General features: G+C 34.1%; 1 protein-coding gene across 4 annotated transcripts in view; it reads left to right on the top strand.

Moving 5' to 3' along the window:
• Ptpmeg (protein tyrosine phosphatase Meg) overlaps positions 1–18,442 on the top strand; it is a 205,052-nt gene that overhangs the window by 146,686 nt on the left and 39,924 nt on the right. For all 4 annotated transcript variants that reach the window (XM_085817528.1, XM_085817527.1, XM_085817525.1 and 1 more), the window contains one exon: positions 18,023–18,106. In XM_085817528.1, coding sequence (XP_085673654.1) covers positions 18,023–18,106 — 84 coding nt within the window. The remainder of the gene's footprint in view (positions 1–18,022; positions 18,107–18,442) is intronic.

Genomic DNA, 18,442 nt, shown 5'->3' with positions numbered 1-18,442 from the left:
CTACGCGAACCACCTTGTCCAAAGGCGTGTTTACACTTCATCTTTATTAAGAGAAATTTTACTACTCGGTTGAATGCTTGCTAAGACCTCAGAAGTTTCTCATTACCGATTTTATCATGGAATACATGAACATGATACATGTAAACCTAGACCAAGAGAAAAGAAATCGGGAATAAAATGACATAAATTTATGCGGGGAAACTAAAAAGTTTATTAAGGATTTTTAAAATTTTAGTCCGATTCTGGACTAACATAAAATCTTAACTTACCTTTCAGTTTTTAATCCTTGCGTTACTGTTTGACGAACTGAGCATTTTAAAAGCAATGAAGGCATTTCGTAATAATTTCAAACCTTTATTTTATTTTTAATATCATAAAACTTTATTTTATCATTAGTATTTTAAACCTTTATTTTTAATGTCATAACTAATTAATATAAGTTAAAATGAACTTAACTTACGAGTGTAATGTAAGCTGTTGATGATTGTGAATATTTGCAGTGTTCCTGTAATTGATAAGAAATGTTCCAAATACCATGTATTACATGCCTTTTTGCATTTTTTTCTTTTACTGATACAAATATTTTAACCATACTAAGCAGTAATTTAGTTTATTTGCCTAATTAGACAGCCTCTTTCTATTTCTCCTCCTTTTTTTACTGGGGAGGGAATTTCCTTTTACTTATACAGACGCTTAACTGAGCACATAATACATACACTAAGAGTAAAATATCTGATGTGGACACCACATGACCTCCTGGTATGGCCTATTAAATTATACACATGTTATCCTGCACTTCATTTAAACTTATTTCTTCGAATTTCATTAGCTATAGATTTTCATTCGAGTACTACTACGTTATTAGGCCGCGTTTAGTTTGGTTTTACGTTATTAGGCCGCGTTTAGTTTGGTTTGATTTTATGAGATTACGACAAAGCACGCTAGGGGTATCTGCGTAAGGAAAATGATGCCTTCGTGGAGGACATTCCAAGGGAAATGGCTCGTAAACAAGTTACACATGGGGTAAACCATGAAAACGCTCGTGCAGCCAGCCTGTTCGCGTGATTCGAACCTCAGACCGAACTACCAGTGTTAACGGCTTTTACTGCTCGGCCGCTGGTGGGCCCAGGCTGCGTTTCAATTAAATTAAATATTCTAATACGTCATTGTTTTTAATTATTTTAATATGTCATTATTTTTAATTATTTAATACGTCATTATATTTAAATATTTAATCTTTTTAAATTAATTATATTTTTTAATTTATTCTAGTATTTAATTTAATGTAGTAATTTTTTAATGAATAAATTTTATGCAATTGCACGAGTTTAAAAAAAAACCATAACTAGGATTCGATAACCTCATGCGAGGTAGACATGGATGATACCACAAACAATAATCATTATTTCGCGAGTAGCTGTTTCGGCGAGTCGTATATTCTCCCCTTAAATAATACAGTACTGTACAAAGTCTGTAATCCGGACGTCCATAATACGGAATGATCTATAATCCGGACCTCAAAGTTACAAACTTTATGCGCATGCGCGTTTAATGTATAACGCACGGTATAAGCTAGGCTAAAATTATCTAAGGCATTGCAGATTGCACTGTTCCTTAATCTTCTAATTGGATCTGGCTTATTATTTTTTTGCAGACTGTTAGAAGAATTTGATAAAACTTAAGCTTGAACTTTCGATTAAGTCAAAAAGAGTTTCCAATTCTGGAGCTGCCAAAAGATCTACAAAGCGAAAGCATGTTTCGATGTCCATTGAACAAAAAGTGGAATTGCTGCAAAAAATGGATAAAGGCCTATCCGTCTCAAAATTATGCGAGAAGTATGGCATTGGAAAGTCCACTATATATGACATAAGGAAAAGGAACTTTTTAAATTTTTTGTGGAAGGATCTTGAACAATTTACATTGAAAGAAATGTTTAATAAAGTAAACAAATAAATATTAAGCTTTTTTTTTTGGGGGGGTAAATTTTGATACCCTTTAGGTCAGAATTGTTCTTTATTTCATAAATTACGATTTCATATTTTTAATTGTATAATTTATGCATGCCATCTTACCAGATTTAAATTGATGATCTATAATCCGGAAAAATCCCTAATCCGAAAGTCCCGACGAGTCCGGATTACAGACTTTGTAATTATGTTTCCGCCGTTCCGGGAGTAGACGCAGATATTAAGGCCGATCAACTGAAATGCTATAATTGATGTAGAGAATTTCTCAGAGCTGGGCAAGACGCAGCAAAACAGTCAGCATTGCAGGTTGTTTATGTATCAAGGAATGTGTTTTTATATACACGTATATAATTTAGGTACTAGTACAATTAAAATAATGGGTTAATGAACATGCTTTACAATTTTGAGTTGAGTTTCAATGACGGGTAGGTAGTGAGTGTTATTAAAGGGGGATATTTGAATAAACTTTTATATTTCTCTTATCATTTAATTTTGGGGAGTTTTTTAATAAAACATTCTTTCGAGAACTCTAACGTAAAGTTACCAAATTGCATGTCCCCCTTTCTACCTTAAAGCTTTAGAATTTATCCTTTTTTACATTGATAGAAACATGAGCCTTAATGCAAGCGTAAGTCATAAAGCAAGCAGCAGAACGATCAGATAACAAAATTAAAATTTTGTTGAGTATGTTTGGGGTATGTCTCAAAAAGAGAATATGAATTCTTTAATTTTTCTTTGGCTGGAAATTTACATTTTGGATGAAAAATTAATTACTAAGGGCAATAGAAAAGTGGTAGAGTAGGGCCCGCGTTATGCTTTTTGCCGCGTGGCGCCAAACGCACAGATTCCTCCTTAACTTCTTCAAATCTTGCCGTCTGTATATTCTTCCACTCGATATGGCTACTCCATTGCATTGGTCCTGTGATTAAGCACACACATACTTTTTTGTATGGAACTTAACTAGAAATTAGGCGAGCAATTATGGCAGCTAGGCTTTGTGGAACTGAAGAACTCTGTGCTTAAATACATTAACTAAATTTGCATCCTGGTGGAAGCCAACGAAAGTAGGAATGACAATATAGACAATAATAGTATGATCATTGATCAATAAGCATAGTTAGTAAACGGTTTTAGAGCCAGAAATCGCTGTACGCTTTTGTACACCGATTGTCACCGATATTCAAAAAGCTTTCCACCGAGTTGTGCAAAAGATAGCATTTCGAGTTATTTGTTGTAACTCACTTTTAATTCTTAAAAAGTGGTCTGCTTGACTAAGATATTGAGAGACTTTTTGAAGTAAAGTACAATTTTCATCCCCCAGCTTTATTGAACTTTTTTTTTTAAATAAAGCTTTCTCGTTACTTAAATGTTATGCTCTGTATACTCAATGTCATTACCATAAAGCAGAAACTTGCGAGATTTTTCACCTAATTAGATAAGTTAAAAAGGGCGTTTTTGTTGGAGAAGGGGGTTCATTTTTTCCTGCTCTGATGGCAAGAAGCAACATTCAGAAACAGCAGGTTTCACAGTTTCCACAAAATTAAAAGAAAATATTTTCTGCTGAAAAGATCACTGCTGATTATTTTTGGATTATTCAAATTGGAGTTGAAGTAATCACGTTAAAAACCGTATACCGCATTAATAATTATATAGTTATAATACTTAGGGTTTTCCATATAGCTGAATGTTAATTACATTTTGCCTGTTTACCAGCGAGTTCCTTCGCAATGAAGAGATTAAGGAAGGCTGGTGTCGCGTTTAAAACACGGTGGTTAATTTTGGCGATAGTTATCATTTATGCATGAGATTGAATAATTTAATCCTCCTCAGGATTCTTTGTCATGTCTTCTCCTCTCCTCTCCTCTCTTCCCACATCGTTCTGAATCGGTGCGCTTAAAAAGTACCAGAAAATTTTCCCTGGGGTGTTTCGTGACAGGAACTCGATTTTTAACTTGTGTTTCTTTTTATTTATCATTTGTGTGGCGTAACCAAATACCTTGCATTGTTTCCGACTGCGAATCTATATCCTGCATCTTTGTTTTCGATCTTGTTTGGGATTTGCCACTGGAATTATTACTTCTGAATGTTAGATACTTTACAAAGTGGCGGGTTAAATGCTATGACTCGATAACGTAACCGTGTCTTTGAAGGTTTATATAAATAAAAGTTGAAAGCTTCTGTCAACAAAACTGTCACTTGCTAACACAACTATATTCCTGAAGTCTTTTGTCAGTAATTAGTTGAATAATTTATTATGGCAAAATTTGTGTAAGCTTTTTGCTGAAGAAGATATGCTGTCATTCTGAATTTTCAAGCGAATCTAGTTCTTATTCACATAATACATAAGTAAAACACTATACAGCCAACCCTTTAACCGAAATAAGTACGAACTATTAACCTCTTAAGCTCACAGCGTACCCTATATGATACTGTTCAATTTCCCTCCGTGGGCCCACCGTACCGTATTTGATCCGCTGAAACGGAAAGATTTGTTTCAAAATTTAAATGCGCATAAATTATGTCAGAATGTTTCAGAAAGTTACTGAATAAAATATGTACAGTATTAGCATTGTTGTGATGAATATTATTTCTTATTTTATTCTGCGAAAGTAAAAATGCGCGCGCTCATGATTTAGCAACGTTTCACGCGATGAAAGCGGATTAACCTTTTCGTAAGTATGTATGGCAGTAAGATATAGTAAGCACTAATATTTAAATTCTTAAGTCTTTTGCTTCATAGTTGCGCAGAAATCATTTAAATGTGGGAATACAATCATTATTACTATTACAATTTATTTTGAATTTTTGTTTTAATTTGTAAGATTTTATGTAACAAGAAATAGCATTTAAGTAACATATGCAAGATTTCAAATATTTCGATAAAAATCTGGTTTTATAGGAATTATATTTGTATGTTTGGCTTAAATACTGCGCTCGGAGACACAGCGAGGGCGCTCCAAGGTCACGGGAACATATAAGAACTTTGTTCGCCCGACTATCTTGAGCACTTTGTCTGTAACTATCATGCTGAGGCTTGTGACTTGCCTATGTAAGTATATCTGTCAAGGATTTTGTATGGTAATGGATTGAAGGTTTTGTCAGCAGTTGCCGTTCTAGTAGACCATCGTATTTTGGTATCGTATCGAAAACCTAGAAGGCTTTTGTCAATAGCTGCTGGTCTGAAATGTCATCAGGTGTTAACGTAACCATATTCATGCAGGTTTTAGGAATAACGAATTGATGTTAATAGCTGCTGTCACTTTGTCGGTAATGAATGCTGTCATTAACCAGTTGTCAAAAGTGTCAAAACTCCTCCACAAACTGCTTTTTGAATCTAAGTATGTAAAATGTGCTCTACCACACAGATCAATCGACTGCCATAATAAGGGAAAAATTGATGAACCCATGCGTATAAACTTCAATAAGACAGGTCATCCTGCTTCCCACCGTGTTTGCCTGACCTTTCCCAAACTAAGAAGCAACGAACCAAAAACAGATAGCATTATTAAGCATGACATAAGCTACTTTCAAATGTTAAAAAATCAAGAAGTTAATAGTAATGTTGAAAATAGCCAGTAACTGCTGCACAGCCGTTAAATAAAATTTCATAAATGCTAGTGAAACTAATAATAATAAACACAATAATAAAGCCAATAATTAAGGTCAGATTTCAGATTTTTTAGAATTTTTTGATTGCATAACTAAAATCCAATTTTTAGTAAAAAGAAACTGATTGCCATGAATAATGCATTTAAAGAATTTATGCCCAACAAATTGTCCTGTTTAGGCGTTACACGTGCATTTCATTCAGATTAATCTTTTTTATTCTGCACTTTGACGTCACGAGTGATAGTTAGATGGATAGAATACAGAACTATGGACCAGCTGGTCGGCAGTTCGAAATTTTGCTTCTTTTTAATATTTATGTATTTAACTTAATTTTATGCTTATCATGGTCGCCGCTGGGAGTCATTGGTGCAGGTCCCTAGGCTTTTGTAGCCTTATCCTGAGAAGAACTTGTTGGTTGTATTGTATAGATTTTTCTAACGAGTATAGCTGCAGTTTGTGGAAACAGTTTCAGGACACTTGATCCATACCTGGACGAAGGCGATCAAAATCCACAGCAAATGTGGAATCGTTATTTGTACTTTCAGCGTGGCTACACAGGACTGCTACAGCTTCATAGCTCTCATGTACGCCGTATGCTGCCACTTGGAACCTGAGTTTCACAGTTGCCCGAAGGCTCATGAGACATGCCTGTATGTCAGAACACACGCTATTCCAAAATGTTCAATGAAGGAACGGTGAATACTTAGCTTGAGGTTACATCAACCGTTTCTGTGAACGAGTCCGCAAATGGCACATACCTTTTTTGCTTAAATCTAAAATTCATCAGAATTCACAACAGTGGCATAATACTTTGAAATCATTTAATAAAGCATTAAAGTTACAAGAAAATTTTTTTCAGCGTTTTACAAAATATGCTACACACTCAAAAATTCTACGCGGCTACTATTCGAAATCAAAACTTAACAGTTCGTTAAAGTTACCGTTACAGAGGTGGGAGAACGTTCGCGTTACCCTTTGTTTGCGTCACCCTTTGTTTGCGTCCCGCTCACTGCAGCACACAAGAGAGCGCGTTTAAGCATGGCCCCGCAACATGCACCGTGGACCCGATTTCAGTGGAGCACCGTGGATAAGTGGAAATTCGGGCTGATTCTCGCCGTACCTGTATCTATGGAAAGTGTAATACCATCCCTCCCTCATCTGAAAAAAATTATCATTACAGTAGTGAAGGTCTAATGATTTGGAAAAGCATTATGCTGAACGGCCGCACACCCTTGCATCTGTTTGCCACAAAGGCTTCATGACTGCTGTGAGGTATAGAGAGAACTTAGATGTTTGATTTTTATGGACGCATTTGGTCCTGTTAATGGACGACAATGATTGTCCACTGCTCAGATGATCGACGATTACCTAGAAAGTGACGATATTTGCCGCATTGATTGGCCAGCCAGATCCCCTTACCTTAACACCAGTATAGAGAATGTTTGGAAAGTTCTTGGAAGGGTAATTTCATTTCGCCATCGCCCTCCAAGAAACATCCTGGTGCCTGAGTGGGATCGACTACCACAAGCGCTTTCCTGCGCAATATGCTGTCACGCTGCGTAACCTGTCTCACTGTGAGAAGGGACCGTACTCCATATTAGACTTATTTTCAAATCGATATCCTAATGTGGATTTGGGGAATTTTTGCACTGTGAGTTTTACCGATAATTATGCGTACATAAAATGACTCTTGAATGTCAAATGTGTATTCATACCTTATTTCATTAAAAGTTTTTTTAGAAATTCGACATAATATGCAAATTCTTTTAATTTTGCTCACGAGATTATTAATCAATCAAATTATTCAATTGGAAAATCGTTTTCAATAATGAATAATAGGTCTTTGACTTCCAAAAGTTTTGCTATGTGAAATGGTCCAAAATACCTGGCGAATTTATAAAATAAATAAATAAATAAATAAAAAATAAAAAAAGAAAAGAGAGAGAGAGAGAGAGATTTTTTCACCTCTTTGTCATATAGTGCAAACAACAAAATTTTGAGAGTTTTAGTTTTTTTCGTCAGAAAAATATACGGGCAAAAAAAAAAAAAAAAAAAAAAAAAAAAAAAAAAAAAAAAAAAAAAATCGTTGTTTCAACAGTAAATTTAAATATAGACAAATGAAACGATTTTTCGGGGGCGGGGGCGAATCGCTTTGCCATATTGTATTGTCATTCACTGTGACTGAGTGTGCTTGGTGGTTGATTTATTATTAAAAAATGAATGAATTAATTGTTAAAATTATTTAAAATCAATGGTAAAGTTCTGACCATGGTGACAAACACCATGACTGAGTTAAATAAAAGTTTTTAAGAGACATAAACAACCGCGCGATTCTTTGTCTAAATGTATAACGTATAACATTAGAAAAATCTATTATTGAATTGCTAAAGTATTCATAATTATCAGTTAAATATACTTTAAATTATGTCAGTTAAGTAAATTATTAAAACTTTAAAAAGACTTTAAATTATTAAAACGTGTTTATTGTTTTTAAATTGCTGTTTGCTATTATAGTTTGATTAAATTTGAATAATTAGTAGAAGATCATACAATTTGCCGCATAGCAATACTCGGAGAATGTAATTGTTGTATGTTGTAAACTCTTCTGTTTACATTTTGCGTAAGGGGAACACTCAGTAGTATGAATGATAAATGCATGGTAGTAACATAACGGTCCAAAATTTTGAAAAGAGCTTCGATGAAGACATTTCTAACGAAATTTACGAAAGAAAACACATCGACGAAAAAAGACAATGTTTTGAAATAAGCTAATTGCTAGGTGAATTTTAATTTATGTAGAAAGAGCAACAAGGCATCAGCGTGATTGGAATTTTTTTTAGTGAGAAACATCAATTCGGATTTGATTCCATTTTTATGAAACCTCTAAGATGTTTATCTAAAATCCTGTAACATCAGATCTGTTAAACCTTTCAAGTTTGGCGTCGTCTTCCTCTTGTTAAATGCTTCGATTTCGTTTCTTTTTTCTGTGCTTTTGCGTGCGCGAAGTGTAGCGTAACAACCGGAGCTGCGCGGCGTCGGAATGGGGAGGGGGCAACGGAACTGCGGTAGCATCCGATATCGGGTCAAGCAAGCAGACGGGCATTTTCTCTTGATTGTTTTTTTGAATGAGTTCCTCACCGGCTGACTGAGTGCACTGAGGATTCCAGTGAAAGTGTTGCTGGTTAGGCAGTCGTAACGAACGTTGACCGCAATGGGATTTGTCCTTTCCCTCTCTCCTTTTTCTCTTCGTTAAGATTTTAATTTTCCACCGAGACATATTGTGTGCTGTATCTTCATTCTGGTGTTCGAAATGTCTTGAGAGCAGTCTACAATTTTTGAACCCGTTATATTACAATAGAGTATACAGTCAAAGTCGTTAATCCGGACTCGTCGGGACTTCGGCGATTCCGAATTATTGATTTTTCCGGATTATAGATCATCAGTTTAAATCTGGTAAGATGGCATGCAGAAATTATAAAATTAAAAATATGAAACCGTAATTTATGAAATAAAGAACAATTATGATCTAAAGGGTATCAAAATTTACAAAAAAAAAGCTTAATATTTATTTGTTTACTTTATTAAACATTTCTTTCAATGTAAGTTGTTCCAGTTGCTTCGTTTTATGTGATAGTACTTTCTCTTTAATTCTATAAACAGACATAATTTCTTTTTCAGTTACAAAGTTCCGCTGTTCAAGTCGTATAATTGCTGTGTCGAGAATACCGACTAATTTGTCAATGGAAATTTTTTCGTTTTCAATAACCTCTGTGTCACTTTCTTCACTATCGGAAGCGAATTATAATGACGAGGAATTTGATTTAAATCATATCAAAGACGGAGTACATCAAGATGAAATACATTTAGTAAGGAATTATAAGCCAAATAAAATAAAAAATCTGCCCTGAAGATAAGGATAGTGCTGACAGATCAACTTCCAATTTATTGCGCGCTGCGGCGTTAATGATAAACAAAGTTTAGATAAACAAAGGATATGCCTTTATCCATTTTTTCCAGCAATTCCACTTTTTGTTTAATGGACTTCGAAACATACTTTCTCTTTGTATATCCTTTACATATTAGTAAATATATATCAGAAATTCTATTTGACATAATCGAAAGTTCAAGCTTACTTTTATAAAATTGCTCTAATCATCTGCCAAAAATAATAAGCCGAATCCAATTCGAAGATTAAGGAACAACGCAATCTGCAACATTAACTGAATTAGATAATTTTAGCTTAGCTTATACCGTCCGCTATACATTAAACGCGCATTCGTAAACGTATTTTGCGCACGCGCACATGCGTATTCGCAGCCGTAAAGGTCTTACGCGCATGCGTCAACTCTCAGTATGCGCAGAAAGTTTGTAGCTTTGAGGTCCGGATTATAGATCATTCCGGATTATGGATGTCCGAATTAACGACTTTTGACTGTATTTTATCTCGCATGGTATTTGGCTGTGTTTTGACGCAGTGTATGCAGTCTTTAATTCATCCTTTGTGCAAACTGCTCCCTAGTTTCTGAAACGCTGCCATTTGATGCTATATAAGATCTTGCATTTATATTTCAAATAAATTATATATTACTTGAAAAACGTAAACCAAATGATTCTATATTGAGGAAGGTAATATATTGCTTTAAAAACCATTTACTATAGTAACGATAAATCTGGAAATGTTCATAAAAACTCGCGCTAGCGTATGGTGTAAATGTATTTTACATCAGTTAGATAATCACTAAAACGCGTTAAAAGTAATGTAAAGATTTAAATATTGAAAACTGCAAAATCGTCCCTTTCCCTTTATTTTGTTGGAAGATAAATTAATTAACTTAATATTTCACATAATATCCCACTTGTCAAGTCGCGTGAACTATAAATTTGTGACATCGCACTGTAACAAACGTAACGATACATTGTTTTCTATTTCAAAAAAGATGTTTCTGATGTCGAAAACTTACTTTGTTTAAGGACAATAAACAAAGTAAGGTAATCAACGGTAAATCTTTGTTTTACTTTTTATAATATGCCTAATTGCTTTAAATTAAAATTCTGGAAATCAAAAATACATGAAATTAATAATTTTTATAAGCATTTACAGTTTTATTATAAGTAATAAAAGATGTTTCTAATGTCATAAATGAAGTACCTGGCACAAAACTGTTTGTTTTATTCTCATTTTATCATTTATCTTTCTTTCTTTTTTAAATCATTGACACTGGTACAAATAGAAGCTAGACCATCACCTCCGTAGTACCACTAATAATAACGTATTGCTGAACTTAGCTAATTGTTAAGATTCCACCGCAATTTTGAGGAAGAACACCCCCCGGGAGGGGTGTGGTCCGAGGGATTTCCCACCCCTCTCTCCTACCATCAACCACTCAAGAGAACTTTCTGGTATTATTAATATACATAAATTCGTACGAAGAAGAAATTTTCCTTAAAAAGTTGAACAACTGTCTAATTAGAGCACTTAAAACACTGGCGAGCCGAACGTTCTTTTGAAATTTTTAGTAGTAGGGAAAGGGAAAAAGAATCTGGGATCTGTACGCTTGGGAAATATTCGCAATAGATATTGGAAAGGAGGGTCTTGGGTGTGAAATTGATCCCCTCGTTGGGCGATGCTATAGGTGAAATGACGAGCTGGATATTGGCCGAGCCCCCTTCGGTATGGTAGTCATAGTCACTAACCATTATCCCATTTGGGCGGCGCTTTTTATGTTAAAAGTATTGATACCAGGTAATAGAACATTTATTCTTATTCTAAGAATAATGACGCATAAATTTACCATGAACCCACCGAGGTTCACTTAGCAGTTTTTAAGAGAAATAACAGTTGGTTCCGGTGCTTTGTTGTATGAATTGCGGATACTGTCAGAAAAGTTTTGTTATCTGTCCAGCAGTTTTTAACAGTACTAATTCAGAAGTCAAACAACAAAAATCAGCGTTAATTTACAAAATTTTCACAGGACTAGTTTCGATGGTTTTACCGAACCATCATCTTCAGCTGCAAAACAGCAAATGAACAAGATAGGAAATAATGTTTAGATAAGATAAGAAAGCCTGGACAAGAATAAGCAAGTGGCGCCATCTGTTGGCGAAACCAGAACTAAAACATAATTTCTCTAAAAGCCGAAGGCAAATTTGGATTGGAATTAGGATCGTTAACTAGAACAGAAAGATTTTTATGAATATGAAATGCCTCTAGAAAATCCAGTTCTCCAATGGAAGATGTTTTTTGAATAATTTTGGCAGCAGAAAAATTGAAAGTGTGATTTTCGGACCAACAATGTTGAGCAACAGAAGACTTCTGTGTTTCCTTTTTTCTAACATATGCCTCATGTTCTTTGACGCGAAATTTTAAGGCTCTCTTAGTTTGGCCAATGTAAATTAAACCGCACTGGCAAGGAATCCTATAAATACCCCAGGAATTCATATCCGGAATGGGGTCCTTGAGTATAGAAGTTGGAATTTTATTGATGGGAGAGTAAACAACCCGAAAGTTAAATTTCTGCAAAATATGTGCAACTTTATAGCTAATTGATGGAAAGAAGGGAATGACAACAGAATTTTTATAATCTCCTAAAATAAGAGTGTGGCTTTTAGTGTGTTGAGATGAGAATTTTTTAACTGCTTGATTAATAATGTTGGGTGAAAAGCCCCTGTCAATAGCTATTGCTTTTAAATAACTTAGTTCTTCATCAAGGGCTAGTTTGGAGGAGCAAACTTGAAGAGCACGGAAAACATAGGAATAAAATGAAGCTAACTTTTGTTTAGTCAGATGACATGATTTAAAGTGTGGTGGAAGGCAAACCGATGAAGGTTTACGGTAAACTGTAGTACTGAAGTTGGATGTGTTACGTGTGACCAGAATGTCAAGAAACGGAAGAGAATTGCAAGTCTCAAGTTCAAAAGTGAACTGAATAGCAGGATCAATAGAATTCATTGTTGAAAGAACTCTATTTAAATCATCTTTATTACCTTCAAACAGGGTAAAAGTATCGTCTACGTAGCGGAACCATGCCGGGAAGTTTAAAGTTTCAAATAATTTTGATTCATAATAATGCATGTAGATATCAGCCAGGATGGGACTGAGGGGGCTTCCCATGGCTAATCCCTCAGTTTGCTTGTAATATTTATTTTGGAAAACAAAATGTGTTTGTTTCAAACAGAGTTGAGTGAGAGAAATTAGCTCATCAATTTCGATGCAAGAGAAATGAAATTTGCGAAGTCTGGTTTCTAGACATCTTAATGCACCCTCCACTGGGACATTGGTGAATAATGATTTTACATGAAAAGAAACCATGAGTAAATTACGAGGAGAAATGTTTTTAACCTTTTTTACAAACTCTATTGAATTTTTTATGGTGTAAATGTTATTGTCTAATAGAGTGGAAAATCTAGAAACTAAATATTTAGCTAATGGATACGAGGCAGTACCTAAATTTGATACAATAGGGCGGAAAGGAATACCACTTTTATGAATTTTGGGAAGAGCATATAATCTGGCACAATTCGCAACAGATGGGATAAGCGAATGTTTTAAGTTGCTTGAAATGATTTGCGAAGATTTGATCGCAGTTTTTATTTTGGATAAGTCCGAAGGTGAAGGATCTTTAGGGATCGGATTATATGGTCCTTCGTTTAAGAGTTTAGTGACACCATCGATGTAAGTGTTATTATCCATGACGACTATCTGGCCACCTTTGTCGGCCTTTGAAATGACAATATCCGGGTTAGAATGAATCTCACGCATTGTAGCTCTTTCTCTCGCAGTTAGATTTGGTTTCAAAGGTTTATTATTGAATTTCACATCATGAGCGATAAGATGCCTAATCATTTCTTTCTGTGAATCTGAAACTTTACTGAACTTGAAAGCTTTTTCGATAGGAGCCAAAATCTTTGGAATCGAGGGTTTACAGGTTTGTGAGAAGTTAAAATTATATTTTAGAATTCTCTCTTGTTCTTCTGAAAGACTAACATTAGAAATATTAACTATTGGCTTGATGTTTACAATGGGAAGATTTTTTGAACTACTTGGACTGGAAGACTGTAAAAGAAGTTTTTCGAATTTAACTGCAAGGGTGCTTTTATGACGGTTAACTGCATAACCATAAAAAATTCAATAGACCATTAAAAATAACCATAAAAAACCATAAAAAATTCAATAGAGTTTGTAAAAAAGGTTAAAAACATTTCTCCTCGTAATTTACTCATGGTTTCTTTTGATGTAAAATCGTTATTCACCAATGTCCCAGTGGAGGGTGCATTAAGATGTCTAGAAACCAGACTTCGCGAATTTCATTTCTCTTGCATCGAAATTGATGAGCTAATTTCTCTCACTCAACTCTGTTTGAAACAAACACATTTTGTTTTCCAAAATAAATATTACAAGCAAACTGAGGGATTAGCCATGGGAAGCCCCCTCAGTCCCATCCTGGCTGATATCTACATGCATTATTATGAATCAAAATTATTTGAAACTTTAAACTTCCCGGCATGGTTCCGCTACGTAGACGATACTTTTACCCTGTTTGAAGGTAATAAAGATGATTTAAACAGAGTTCTTTCAACAATGAATTCTATTGATCCTGCTATTCAGTTCACTTTTGAACTTGAGACTTGCAATTCTTTTCCGTTTCTCGACATTCTGGTCACACGTAACACATCCAACTTCAGTACTACAGTTTACCGTAAACCTTCATCGGTTTGCCTTCCACCACACTTTAAATCATGTCATCCGACTAAACAAAAGTTAGCTTCATTTTATTCCTATGTTTTCCGTGCTCTTCAAGTTTGCTCCTCCAAACTAGCCCTTGATGAAGAACTAAATTATTTAAAAGCAATAGCTATTGACAGGGGCTTTTCACCCAACATTATTAATCAAGCAGTTAAAAAATTCTCATCTCAACACACTAAAAGCCACACTCTTATTTTAGGAGATTATAAAAATTATGTTGTCATTCCCTTCTTTCCATCAATTAGCTATAAAGTTGCACATATTTTGCAGAAATTTAACTTTCGGGTTGTTTACTCTCCCATCAATAAAATTCCAACTTCTATACTCAAGGACCCCATTCCGGATATGAATTCCTGGGGTATTTATAGGATTCCTTGCCAGTGCGGTTTAATTTACATTGGCCAAACTAAGAGAGCCTTAAAATTTCGCGTCAAAGAACATGAGGCATATGTTAGAAAAAAGGAAACACAGAAGTCTTCTGTTGCTCAACATTGTTGGTCCGAAAATCACACTTTCAATTTTTCTGCTGCCAAAATTATTCAAAAAAGATCTTCCATTGGAGAACTGGATTTTCTAGAGGCATTTCACATTCATAAAAATCTTTCTGTTCTAGTTAACGATCCTAATTCCAATCCAAATTTGCCTTCGGCTTTTAGAGAAATTATGTTTTAGTTCTGGTTTCGCCAACAGATGGCGCCACTTGCTTATTCTTGTCCAGGCTTTCTTATCTTATCTAAACATTATTTCCTATCTTGTTCATTTGCGGTTTTGCAGCTGAAGATGATGGTTCGGTAAAACCATCGAAACTAGTCCTGTGAAAATTTTGTAAATTAACGCTGATTTTTGTTGTTTGACTTCTGAATTAGTTTTTAACAGTTCATAAAACTATTATGGGATTTGTTCCTGAATGTATGCTCCGTTTCATATCAAAGTAAGAAAAAAAAAAAAAAAAAAAAAGTCGAGAAGATTTTTTTCTCTCTTAAGTATTTAAATTGTTTTTGCTTTCTTAAAAACACGAGTTTTTTGTTTACAAACCCTGTATTCGTAAATAACTGAGAAATAGGTCATTTATCTTTTTCTGCCTAGGGCTGATTTCGTATATTTTCGATTTTTATTGGGTTGTTCGGGAAGTAATTTCGTTTTTCTCCAACAGAGAGCTTAATCGTATTTTTTCACAGCCAACTTCACACTTAAGCCGCATAATCATTATATATTTTGACAGCTGATCTAGCAAAACTTGTTTGTGAAAAAAGGCGATTGATTCTACGCAGTAGTTTTTGGTTGGTGCCCTTTCAAATATGGAAATTAAAAAGCAGCATTTTCGGCATATTTTACCTTTTTATCATCGAAAAGGTAAAAATTCTGTTCAAGCACCCCCTCCCAAAAAAAAAAAAAAAAAAAAAAAAATGTGTATAGAGAATATGTATTGACAGAAAGTCAGTTTGCAAAATTTTGATCTTGAAGATGCACCACGTACTGGAAGGCTAATTGAAGCTAAAGAAGAACGTAAGAACATGAGAAACCCATATGTCGAACTTTGAGATTAAACCTAGGCATTTCAAATTATCACGAGCGGTCGTAGAAAATTAAAATATGCCGAAAATGCTGCTTTCTCCCCCATATTTTAAAGGGCACCAACCAAAAACTACTGAGTAGTATCAAACGAACTTTTTCACAAACAAGCCTTGCTAGATCAGCTGTCAAAATATATAATGATTGTGCGGCTTAAATGTGAAGTTGGCTGTGAAAAAATACGATTAAGCCATCTGTTGGAGAAAAACGAAATTACTTTCCAAACAACCCGATACTTAGCCAGATATTGCGATTTAAAACATTCATCTTCCGACAGAGACAGATAAAAAGAAATTTTTAGTAACCACTTTCCAGCCATGATAGTCAGCTGAGTATGGCGGTCAAATAAGCACGTATCTAATTCATTTAAGGTGAACATTGTAATTGAATTACACATTTTATTGCGCTTTGTGATGTAAATTAGCATAGAATTCCAATTAATCGGATCCTTTCGAAACCGCAATCTTGCCGTTAATTAATTTGCATGCTGTTAATTGTTTCGTTGGTATAGTATTGCAACAAGATAAAACAATAGTGCTGTGTATTTTTAAGAACTCTTAAATTAGGTCAGATGAAAGTGTGTGATATGTGAACTGATTCATATTTAAAGAAAATTTATTGTAAACCAATAAACAGCTCGTTTACATTATTTCCATTTAATTCAGAACAGACTACTGCCGAGTATCATTTGACAACATGTAGATTTTCAATAACGTCATCAGGTATTATTTTGGAAATATATAACTGAATAGGAATAAAAATTAATAGAAATGCAATTAGGTACGCAGATATTACGAGCCTAAATGCTTTTGTAATACATTTTTAAAAATATTTTGTGAGTCATTTCCTTTATCATAATAATGCTCTCTTTCTTAAAACAAAATAGGCAATAAACAGCATCCATCTTGGTCATAAATCTATAGAAGTATATTTTTTGTTTTGTTTTAAATAAATAAAAGGAAGTTTCTCAGTTTGATTTCTGAATAATAGAAACAAGTGTATGCATTTAAGTTTTAAGGCTGGTACACAGTTAAATAAAAATTCGTTTCGTTGTTTTATTTTACTTGAAATAGTAATTGGTGGTAACTAGTTTGGAGTATGAAAAGTTATTTTACTTCTTAATATTTGCCAAAAATATATGTTTGTGCATTTTGCTTGATGGAGATAAAAATATGTTATTTTTCTTAAACTGCAAAAAATACGTAGAATAAAGCGAGATAAACAAATTAATAAATAAATATAGAATTTTTCTCATTTTCGCAGCAGTAATTACACATTTGGTTTTCAAAAAATAGACATCTGAATTTATCCGAACTTTTCCTTTATTAGGATGGGCTGTAAATTGGGTCGGATAACTGAAATTCTTTGATGCCCCCCCCCCGAATTGAAAAATCAGTTAACAGTATGCTTGACAGGGAAAGGTGTTTAGCGAGTATACTCGCTTACAGTGATTACTGATAGTGTGGAAGTGAATTGTGCGAGCGGAGGTTTTTGACGTAATGTTTACAGAAACTTGATTTGGCGACTTATTGGCGCAGATTTTGTTCTTTTCTTGGAACCCTCTTCTGGTAGGAACGTCATTATGTGTGGCATAGAGAGATGTGTTCCGCGTTTACCCGTTGCCGTTGGTCCCTGTCACGCAGATTTACCGCGGATTTCGTAATTTTGTTACTTTACCGAGAATGTTTGATCCGGTTGTCTTCATCCGAATCTTTTAGTTACTATTTGCAAAAGTTTCTTCTTAGATTATGTGATTCATATGAAGCCGGAGCATTTACACTTTTGATAGTTTCGGAATTGTTGAATTAATTGTTGTTTTGCTTAGATTATGTGATTCATATGAAGCCGGAGCATTTACACTTTTGATAGTTTCGGAATTGTTGAATTAATTGTTGTTTTTTTCCGAAGAATAAATATTGCGTAAATACTAATAAATAAGTACAATTTTTGTTAAAAAGGGAAAGGGAGTATGTATTTTGAAGAAAAGGAATAAGCAATTTTTTTTTTTAAGGTATGACCAATAATTTCTTACATTTTACAGGTGAAAGCATTTAAAGAACTTTGTTGGAAAGTTACATAAGCAGTTTTGTGAAATCTAATTTTATTAAGGATTTTTCCTTTTTGTTTCTAGACAAATGGCCATGAAGAATCACAAGGATTAGCAACTATCAGAATGAAACCTGATGAGCAGGGTCGTTTTGGATTTAATGTTAAAGTAAGATTAATTTAAATTGTTGGATTTTGTGTGATTTTTAAATCATTAAATTAATTTTCATTTCTGTGACTGAAATGAGAATAATTTGCATTTAAAACATTTAGTAATGTGTTTATTGTAACCTTTATATAAAAGTAAGAAAGGCTTTGAAAATTCCTTCCTTCGTTTTGACCAAATCCTTTTTACTATATATTTTTTCCCTGTATGTATGAAAATAAAAGGTAATAATAAAATCTTTTTCTGAATTATTATTATTATCTGTATGTATGTAGTTTATGTTTTTACGTTCTTAAAAAGTGCTTGTAACTTACAGTATGTGTAATGTAAACAGTAGTT

This window comes from Stegodyphus dumicola, chromosome 5, assembly GCF_044657685.1.
Source record: "Stegodyphus dumicola isolate Sdum_Otavi_A_Nest chromosome 5, ASM4465768v1".
NCBI classification, from domain to species: domain Eukaryota; kingdom Metazoa; phylum Arthropoda; class Arachnida; order Araneae; family Eresidae; genus Stegodyphus; species Stegodyphus dumicola.
Note: the sequence above shows the minus strand (reverse complement) of the source record. Positions and strands in the feature narration are given on the sequence as shown.